Source organism: Oryzias latipes, chromosome 2 (assembly GCF_053564925.1).
Source record: "Oryzias latipes strain Hd-rR chromosome 2, Olatipes_Hd-rR_3.1".
Classification (NCBI taxonomy): domain Eukaryota; kingdom Metazoa; phylum Chordata; class Actinopteri; order Beloniformes; family Adrianichthyidae; genus Oryzias; species Oryzias latipes.
Genome location: NC_136238.1, coordinates 50,545,532 through 50,555,754, shown reverse-complemented (window position 1 = coordinate 50,555,754; position 10,223 = coordinate 50,545,532). Strand labels below are relative to the sequence as shown.

The 10,223-nt window shown below is 43.2% G+C and overlaps 1 protein-coding gene and 1 long non-coding RNA gene across 3 annotated transcripts in view; both read left to right on the top strand.

Moving 5' to 3' along the window:
* Positions 1 to 1,098: 1,098 nt before the first annotated feature.
* On the top strand, positions 1,099 to 4,692 carry LOC144981370 (uncharacterized). The gene is made up of 5 exons (XR_013653691.1): positions 1,099 to 1,709; positions 2,585 to 2,737; positions 2,822 to 2,998; positions 3,113 to 3,248; positions 4,247 to 4,692. It is a non-coding gene; the product is annotated as an uncharacterized LOC144981370 (long non-coding RNA).
* Positions 4,693 to 5,614: 922 nt separating this feature from the next.
* The window catches only part of LOC144988952 (NACHT, LRR and PYD domains-containing protein 12-like), a 195,745-nt gene continuing 191,136 nt past the window's right edge, over positions 5,615 to 10,223 (top strand). Inside the window, exons 1-3 of one of the 2 annotated variants that reach the window (XM_078940356.1) lie at positions 5,615 to 5,814; positions 9,458 to 9,588; positions 9,671 to 9,769. In XM_078940356.1, the coding sequence (XP_078796482.1) occupies positions 9,503 to 9,588; positions 9,671 to 9,769 (185 nt within the window). In that variant the 5' untranslated portion in view covers positions 5,615 to 5,814; positions 9,458 to 9,502. The remainder of the gene's footprint in view (positions 5,815 to 9,457; positions 9,589 to 9,670; positions 9,770 to 10,223) is intronic. The other variant, XM_078940361.1, reaches the window with a different exon arrangement.

Genomic DNA, 10,223 nt, shown 5'->3' with positions numbered 1-10,223 from the left:
GGTGGAGCATGTTTAATATCTCGGCCCCCGGGCAGCAGACAGAACACCTATGTGTCAATGAACAGACAGACAGCTCAGGCCTCCAAATCTGATGATGTTTTTCTTATTTTCATCAAGACAGTTATAAAAAGATCCTCTAGTTTGATTCTTGTTTTTACCCCCCCCCCGAACTAATGTGGGTCACAGAAGTAGCAGCAGAAAGTGTTTTTTGCAGAGGGGGTGGAGCTAATACAGCAGAGACTGAATGATCTGATGAACAGGATTCCAGATGCTTTTGTGTAAAATAATGAATGAATCTGATCTCTAAACATCCTCAGTGTCTTCCATGCATCATAATGAGATAAACATGTGAAGGTTTCTGCTGTAAACCAAACCTTAAAGTGCTTTGGGTCTGTAGTAAAGCAAAGCAAAACTGAAGATGAGATCTCATTTCTGTCACATTTACGTCTCCTAGACATGAATGAGAACTGTTTGAGACTAAACTGCTTTTCTCATTCTTCTCAGACATTTCTCCTGAGAAATGAGTCTCACAGTGAGCACAGTTTGAGATCTCAAAATTCTCTCACAACTGTCTCTTCTCCAGATCTCAATGAAGAGAGAAATGAGCCATATTATGTTTGATATCCTTACTTCAAATCCCTTTCTCAGTTACGTCTCAGTGAAAGACATCAATGGTTCTGTCTATCGTTGCTCAATAATTTAGATCTTGATTTAGCCTCTTTTTTTTAATTGTCTCAGCAAAAAGAAAAATGAGAGAAGTACAAGCCCTAAAATGAGTCTCATGAGGACACCATTACAGTTCATCTCCAGAAAATAATATTTTTTTATTTATGTTCAACTTAAAAAAGTTGTTTATTGCTTACACATTTATTTAACTCAATTACAATTTCAAGAAAAAAAAGTTAAATAATTAAGACGGTCATGTCCTCAAAAGACATATTTTTGAAACTTTTTAAAAAACATGAAATTTAAAGACAACGTTGCAGTGTTGATTTAATAAACATTCCTTTTGACTGCTTATATAAACATGAATAAACAAGAATGTATGTTGGGTTAATGATGCTAGGTTTAGTTAAACACAAACACACGCATGCACTGGCACACATGCAAACACGCACAAGTGCACACATGCACACTTATATGTTGGTGGGTATATAACATTTAACACATTGATGTCTGAACTAAATAAAGGACATTTGGGATCAAATTTGGATCACCTTAAAGTGAACAAACAATAGATTGTACATTTGAAACAAACAAATAAAATACACAAATAAAAATAATCAAATTAATAAATCAACTTTAGGGCGGTACAGATTTATGGGGTTCAGTTTGAGTTAATTTATCTTTGTCTTTAAAAATCCCCCTTCATGCAGCCTTACAAGCTGAAAATATTTCCTTTTTTCTTGATTTTAGTCTGCATCATATTGAACAAACAGAAGCCTGGAGTAACCCGATTTGAATTTTAAACTGTATCACAGCCACACGTGACACAGATTTCTGATTGGTTGATCACAGTGGGAGGGAAAACTCAGTGGTGACGTCACCAACGGGCCGGAATCTGCAAGCGGGAGAAGTGCAGAGAACGAGAGACTTTTGACGACCGTTTGTCGTATTTATTCTGCGTTTTAACAAGCCGTGGGATGAATCTCCAACATTTTTTTTGCTTGTCTGGAAAATATTGGAGGAAAATGTTTGAAGTTTGCACGGTAAGTTTGCGATTTCTGTCCTCCAACTCTGAACTCAGTTGAATGCTAAAGGTGTTTAAGCTAGCTCCGCCAGTAATGCAGACCTCTGGGCTACTCGCGGTGGCTGTGGCTGTATAAGTAATTATTAAATGTTAAAAAGGATAACTTGTGCTTTTTGTAATAAAACATAGACACATTGAAGAGTTATTTGCAGTGCAGAGTTTACAGAATGAGCCTCGATATTTTTCCAAACGCGTGAGCGCTAAGTAACTGTTGGAAGACATTTTGCTCTTCAGGGTCTGCAGGTTCATCCCATTCACTGTGTGACGACACCACAGACCATTTACATTATTGCAAACTTCAAAATGTGCAGTTTCACTGTATGTGCATTTTTACGCTGTAAAGGCCTTTTATCTTGTTTAAAAGATCATCTTGCAGACGTTTGGCCTGTCATGTCATCTCTTGAAGCTGGTTATGGACATGTGTTTAGGAGGATTTTAGTGAATCATATAAATCATATTTAAAAACCTCTCCAGATCTTACTTTGTGCTGTATCAAATGTGTGTACGTGTTTTTTTTCCTTTTTGATTCAAGGTGATCTCAATTCTTCACATGTTAAAATGAGTGAATCAGAATCCATGTTCCTCCACTTATGGAAGTCCTACCTGGAGGAACACTTGCAGTCCATTGGAATAAATGGATCTACGGTTCATAGAAGAGGCTGACTTGCTGCCAGCTTAGAGACCTGTTCAAGCCCAGAAACGTGGAAATTGAAATGAGTCTCAAACATTACAAATGAGTTTTTGTAATGCACGGAAGTGGATATGAATATGAATGGGTAACACACTGACAGTACAGTGTAAACTTAATACACTTATACTGTTTGTTTGTTGCAGACCAAATGCCAGAGAACAGAGCATCATCATCTGTTGAGACCTCACCCCCACAATCATCATCACTTTTGTTATTGTCACAGAGAAGTTCATCATCTTCCAGAAGCCAAGGATTGTACATACATTGACTGGAGGACAGCTTTGAAATTCCATGGAGTAAGTTTTCTGAGGAATTTGTGCTGAGGGGAAAGAGACCTGGCCCAAGACTAAGGAAGGAAATGGTTTGCACTCTTGTTGCAGAAATGATGAAAGCAAGAAGTTTTTCCAGACTCTAAAGGCTGCAGATGATGGTAGGAGGGCAGAAGCTGCTCAGAAGAGATGAGATGTTAAAGAGACGCTCTTTCTCCTGCTCTGCTACTCTAATGAGGAGGATGCCATGTTCTTGGAGAAGATGCAGACGAGCTGCAGCTGCAGCAGGTGCTGTTGACTCCAACTGTTATTGTATTTCAAATATTAAATGATTCTAAAGGTTTTGTCTTTGTAAACGGTACATGAGTGACATGTTTACTTCATCCATTGTTCTGTCTTTAGGACAGTCTTGCTTTTCCCCACGGAGGTTCATGCTGAGTTTGGACCGCTCCATCGTACAACAACATTGCAGCACTGTGCCTGATGTTCAGAAGCATCATCCAACCGAGCTGGCTTCAACCCTGGAGTTTCTGCAAAGGTACATATTTATGAGTGCTGCCCTGCGAGTCATTTTTGGGTGTGTTAGTTAATCATGACCTGCAGTTAATTATTCTACTTAATCTAACTCTGGGCTGCTCATTCCTGGTCCTTGAGATCTACCAGCCTGCCTGTTTTCCAGCTCTCCCTGAATTGCTTGCTGCTGATTACCTGGCCCAGGTGTGTTCATTCAGTCAGAATGTGGAGACATCTGGTTTAGCTGATCAGCAGCTAGCAGGACTTGGAGATCTGGAAAACAGTCAGGGTGATGGATCCCAAGGACCAGGAATGAGCAGCCCTGGCTAACCTAAAATTTAGCTGTGAAATCCTTATTTTGGGGTAATCTGATTTAAATAGCAAGATTGTGTCACAGTAAAAGAAATATAAAATACAATTTAAAGGGTGGCTTTATGAAGTTTTCTAGATTTTTTCAAACCTTTACTTTCGTACCACTAAGGGATAATTCTTCAGTCTCAAACAGAACAAAGACCTAAGCCAAAGTGCTCTACTTTAAAACACTAATGGAAATATTCTGAACAATCCAAAAAATATTGACCACAAAATTCATAACCATACCATAATATATATTCGTTGAAATATCTTATTCCACAGTTTGCAGTCTGACACGATCAGCCCTCAGCGTCCCAATTAAGACAAGGGTATTATTTTACCCTTGTTAAGAGCCAGCCATGCAAAATGTGACTTTTGATCATTTCTTAAATGTTTGATCTGGACTGTATCATGAAAAATGAAATGAAACAGATTTGAACCTTATTTGTTAAATAGTTAATGCCCATAGTATGCTGCATTTCAATTATTTTAACTGAAACAGATGTCCACTTAGGCGATGTGTGGCTGCTTTTAGGGATGACAGAAACGTAATCTTATGCAGCTGCTTTTATAAAACTACAGTTTGCTTCTAGCTTGAAGTGTTATCTCTGTTATGTGCAGTCTATTATCAGTTTACTCATGCCAGATTTGAATGTTCTTCTCTTACAGCTGATGTCCTGAGATGTGCCACTCTACCTGGTTGGGAAGAGGCCAAGCTCAAGAAAGCCTTTGTCCACAAATGTAGAGCCAGAACAGGTTCTAAGGCCACTGCTATGATCTACAGTATGTGGACTGGTTTCTCTTCCATCTTTTTTCTTATTTTTTATCTTAATTTGGTTCTCAAATTGGTTCATGGATTTGATAGTCTGCAAGTTTCAGTTTTATCAGGTACTGTTACATAATCGTGTTTTTGTCCTTGTACCTCAGCAGTGCTGTCAGTGTGTTTGTTGGTTAAAATCTGGAAGTATTCATGTCCAGCATGTCAGCCACATTGAGTACGCCATGGTTCATGTACTTAATGCATTTAATATTTGAAAAAGTGTCCAATACTGCTACCACAGTTCCAATGCTGTACTGATGATGGTGCTGCCCAAATAAAGTGTAAAGCATTTCCATTTCTAGTATTGTTGTTACTGTTACTGTATATCAGTGGTCTCCCATCCTGGTCCTTGAAGGTCCCTGTTCTGGATGTTTTAGCTGTTTTCCTGCTCCAGCAGATCTGCTGCAGTGGTTGAATTGCTTCCTCAAGTTCTGCAGGAGGTGGTTCATCAGCTGTTGATTCACATCTGGGGAGCAAAGAAACATCTAAACCTGCAGGATGGTGGCCCTTGAGGACCAGGATTGGCGACCACTGCTATAAAACTAAATTCTCTTTTCTTTCTCAAACATCCTTCTCATTAACTGCTGTGGTAAGACATTCAAGAGAAATGATTTAGACATGAAAGAGGCATCAGACATGAGAGATGAGATCTCTTTTAGGACTCATTCTTCTCAGATTTGTCTCATGAGCGTCTTAGGTTCGTCTCTCCCACTTCTTAGTTATTGCTCAAGCCGTTCGTCTCAACTCAACCTCATTTGTCTCAGTGATCTCTTTTCTCAATATAGCTGAACTCTTCCTCCTAAGGGACCCTTAGGAGGAAGAGTTCAGAAGCAAATGATCACAGAATGATACGAATATGAGACGCTCAAACTGATCTCAAGAGACGAGATCAAGCAACAGATTTTCCCTATGGGAGCGCTCTCTAAGCAAACGCCCTTTACCATTAGTGCCTGTGTCCATGGTGGTGTGGTCATGGGGTCCATGTGTGTGTCTATGGATGATGGAGGGGGAGGGGCTGGTTTTCATTTTTTAGACGGTTTGTAACTGTAAATGTAAATGTATGCTTCTACAGCACTTTTCTACTTAACTTGAAGGCCCAAAGCGCTTTACAGTCACAGTCACACACACACACTGGTGCTGCTTGTTAGTGTTTCCTGTTCCTGTGGTTTTCTTCACATCCTGCTGTCATTTTATATCTGCTGGTTTTCAGATTGCTGACGTGTCTCTACTTGGTTAATAAAGAAAAACAGTTGAACCATTTCCTGTAAAGCAGAGACTCTCTCAGGTGTCTGATTACAGGGAGGGGCTAACACAGACACACCTACTGCTGTTCAGGTGTTTCTGGATCAGGTTAATAAGAATTTGGGAGTTTCTTCCATGTCAGAGCAGAAGGAGACGTGGCTCCAACTTCTTCACAGTGAGTCTTTGATTTATTTCCTTTTAAAAACTCAATAAAATCATCTAAAATTATACAAAACATAAAAAACTGATCTGCTGCCTTAAGACAAAGTATTTTAAAGAAATAAATACTTTAACCTCAGCGATTGTAGAAAATCAACAGGAGAAAAGTGTTTTCAGTGAAGAAGATGTGTTCCTGGGGAGACCTGGTTGTCTTGGTTACAGTGGGGGTTGAGAGTGTAGAATTGTTGGATCACAGCTCCTCTGGAGAATCACCATTCCCCAAAATGGCTTCATCCTTAGCCCCTCCCACACTAAAGCCAGTTTAGACTCGACCAGTCGTTTCCACGATGGCGTGTTTAGTTCACATTCATGTTGTTGGTTTGCCTGAGACTGACCATGAGAACTGTGATGAACTCCTGAGCGGTGATTCTACTTTTCAGACAACACGATCGTCTCCAGGGTTTATTGAAACTTGAATCACATCCTGATCATTGACTTGCTGCATCTGTGAACTCGCTGAGGAAGAGGAGGGTGGTGTGTTTGTGGTCTGAGCAGAAACAGGGAAAAATGGACGTGAACTGCATTCTCTAGTCTGGTGCTAAATAAGAGACATATCTGGATGAGATAGATCTTTCTTTTTTTTTTTTTTTTTTTTTTAACTTGTCCTGTCCAACAGCTGGGCAAACAGATGAGAGCTGAGGGCCTCTTGTGTTGGACATATTTTACTTTAACAAGAGGGGTTATTAATCTTCAGACAAACCAAAGGTATGTCTGAATAAACCCCTTTTGGAATTGAGGCCAAACTTTATTAATTTCAATCATGTTTGAAAATCTTTGGTGTTGGACCGGACGGAAAAGGAAAGAGGGGAAGAAGAGAGAGGGGGGGTAGGAGGGTGATAATAGGAGGGGAAGGGGGGTAAGACCATGAAGCAGCATAGAGCAGACAGGTTTACTGGTTGTTTATCGTTACGGTACGGTTCAAATGTAGTACAAAAAGGTGCGGGGCCTGTTCACACACACTCAAATGTTATCAACACACCTGCTAGCCGCAAAAATGTCCACATGTCAACATGTACACAAAACAGATAGTGTTCACGAACGCATACCTATGCCTTTAAACCAACTAGTGTGAAATATTTCATTCAATCATGCAAACTGTTAGTGCAAAGGTGAGCTAACACCTGTGCTCAGGTGAGTGTTTATGTTCTTCTAAAATGGATGGTGGAATGTGAAAAGAAGGAGGGAGAGTGCCCAGCCACCCCCACACCCAGACCCCCGCCGCAGCAGCAGCGGCAGCCGGAATTCCCCCAACGCCACACGGGAACAGGCAGGGAACAACCGCCCCCCGGGCGACCAAGACCGCCACCCAGGCCAGGGCCAGCAGGACCGCCACGAGGCCCCCAGAGCCAGAGAGCAGGGAGGCGCGAAGGGAAAGAGAGCGCCGCCCCAGCCCAGCCAGGAAAGCAGCCCCCCCGCCGCGCCGGAAGAGCCCAACGCAGGGCCCCACCGGAGAGGGACGCCCACAGCCCCAGACGAGCACCCCACCACCACCCAGGAGTTCCGGGCATCCCCCCGCCCCGACCCCAGGTACGAGCCAGGACCCCCCAAGGGAGACCCGCTCCGCACTCCAGGCAGCCACCCACCCGGCCCACGGTTGGTCCAGGTAGGAGCAAGGCAGGGGCCCGCCGCCCCCGCCCAGGAGGGGGGAACCCCGGGGAAAAAAGGGCGGCCCACAAGGGATGTTATAAATATGGCCCGACCAGGCTCGGCCATGTTGGAAGTTTGGCGGGGCCCAGCGCTCAGGGGCAAGGACCAGGACCCACCCCCCAGGGACACGAACACCCCCGGCTCAGGTGTAATATGAACCCCCCCACCGCGCGGAGAGAGCACCGCCGGGCCCAGGGAGCCGGCACCCAAGGGACACGGCCGCCATCGCCAAGGGGCGAGATAGATCTTTCTACGCTGGCTTTCTTTTTGATCTTGTCGTTTTCTCTAAGTCTGTGTGTGATGTTGAGTATTTCCTTCCTTCTTCTTCAGTGAAGTCTTCATCATCTTCAGTGTTAGAAACTCTAATAAATTCAGCTTAACTGAAACGACTGCAGGACAGTGAATTCATGTCGTTTGTGACGTCACCAACAGGTTTCACGTTCTGAGCCACTATGATGATGATGATGATGATGATGATGATGATGAGCGCTAGCACCGTGGCAGAAATGTGAATGTATTTCCTGTCAATCAAAGTATTGTTCTCATCCGTCTCCTTGGTTTGAATGACTTATGTCAGTTGGATTGTATTTATTCGTTTCGTTAGGAACTCTGGAACTCCGCTGCCCCCAAAAGTACAGCAGGTTAAGAAAATGGATGGATGGATGTTCAGGAGGAGAACTCCTGCTTCCATCCACCATTGGATGGGTTTCCAACCCGCTGTCACTGAAAAAGTCACATGCTCAAAGCCTAGTCCCTGATTGGTTGACATGACGACCTCACCAGAGATCAGATTTTGTAACTGTGTCTCGCCGCGGCACGTCACTCAAATGGCGCCGCAGGACCTCGGATTGCTTCTGTACCATTGACTTAACATTGAAACTGGCCTCCTCTGCCGCCTGTTGTGTGAGGTGTGAACACAGCTGTATGGAAACACAACTTTATGGAAACACAACTGTATGGAAACACAACTGTATGGAAACACAACTTTATGGAAGCACAGCTGTATGGAAACACAACTGTATGGAAACACAACTTTATGGAAACACAACTGTATGGAAACACAGCTACTGTCAGCCATTTTCCTGAGCTGCATGTGAACAAACTCTCTGTTCCTCTGAGTCTGACTGATGATCAGAAGGAGCTGTTTCCAGGAAATAGTCAGGCCCCTCCCTTCAGCTCCATCAGAGTTTCTGCTTCAATAGATGACAGATGAGGAGGGGTCAGGCACATCTGGAAGGAGGAAAGGACTGAAATCTGAGGAACAAACAGCTTTAAAGCAGATGTAGAACTGTCAGAGCTCCAACTGCTGCACATTGTCAGGACACTTAAATCACCTTCAAAAAGTCTCCCTATAAAACACGAGGTCACATGACCTGACCTCCAGGTTTTCAACTGTAACTGAGATCAACAACCTGTCAATCAGCTTGAAGCTCCGCCCCTCCTTTCAGCTGCTGTCAGGTGGTGTCAGGCTTCTTCTTGGACCTGTTATCTGTCTTTAGTTCAGGAAACCTCAGATCTGATTCTGGGTCTGGAGGTTCCTCTAAAGCTACATTCACATTCAGGAATATGCTGAATGGGGTTCTGAAACCCACTTGCAGCCGACTGTAACGACCAGAACATGTAGCTACAGTTGGAAGACTGTTGGTGTAAAACGTTAAAACACAGTGGAGAATCTGCTCCTGGTTTGTCCTTTCTCTGCTCTATTCTAATAAATGGAAGAGGAACATTTCATGTCTTCCTTTCTTTTCTCCTCATTCTTTGATTTCTGTCTGTTGTTCTTGATGCTTCATGTTTCCTGAAGTGTAGAAACAGGAAGTTTGTTGTTTCTTTGTCAAAGTGACTGAATGGAAATGTTGCTGCTGCAGCTCCATGTCTCCACCTGCTGGAGGGAGAGCAGAAGTGCAGCAGCTGATGGCAGCTTCCTCTGATGATGATGAGGGTTTCCTCTGCAGGTGAAGGTGTGTGTGAGCTGATGTGGATCCAGTCAATCCAGCAGCATGGATCAGTGGGAGGAGCCACAGGGGGAAGCCCCTCCCTCTGAAAGCAGAGATGGTAACCATGACAACCAGAGCAAAGCTCAGAGGTGAGATGAAGATCTGCAACTGTCCATGATCTTCTCCATGTCAGAGCTCAGGACTCACACCAGCAACCTTCATTCTCCACAGGAACCAATCTGGACCTGGACCTGGATCTGGATCTGGACCTGAATCTGGACCTGGATCTGGACCTTCTGACGTCAAGGACATCCCTTCAGCAGTGGAACAGTGAGTGTTTGTCAGAGTTAAAGGAGTCTTGTTTCTAGTCCAGATGGTCAACAGATCCTTCCTTCCTGAAGTTCCTCCATGAACTTTGGCTCCATTTGCTGCAGGGAATTTGGTATTTTGTCAGAAGAAAAATGTTAATAACGTTTGAGGAAGATATGGTGTCAGAGATGTTAAACAGTTCTGTTAAAGATTGATCCATTGACTGATTTTTACCCACAATTCCTCACAACAAGAGAAAACTAAAACTCTGAAACTCTTTAAATCTGAACTTCAGATATTAGTCTATAAATGACATGAAGGTCAAAAACTTCCTTTTAGACTTTCACTTCTGTACAGGAGTGACAGACGCATGTCTACAGTCTGACCTGCTCACTCCAGGTGCATCATGGGATTTTCCCAGAATACATACAGGTCTGAACTCACACATGTGAGCCAAACAATGACACACTTGTTA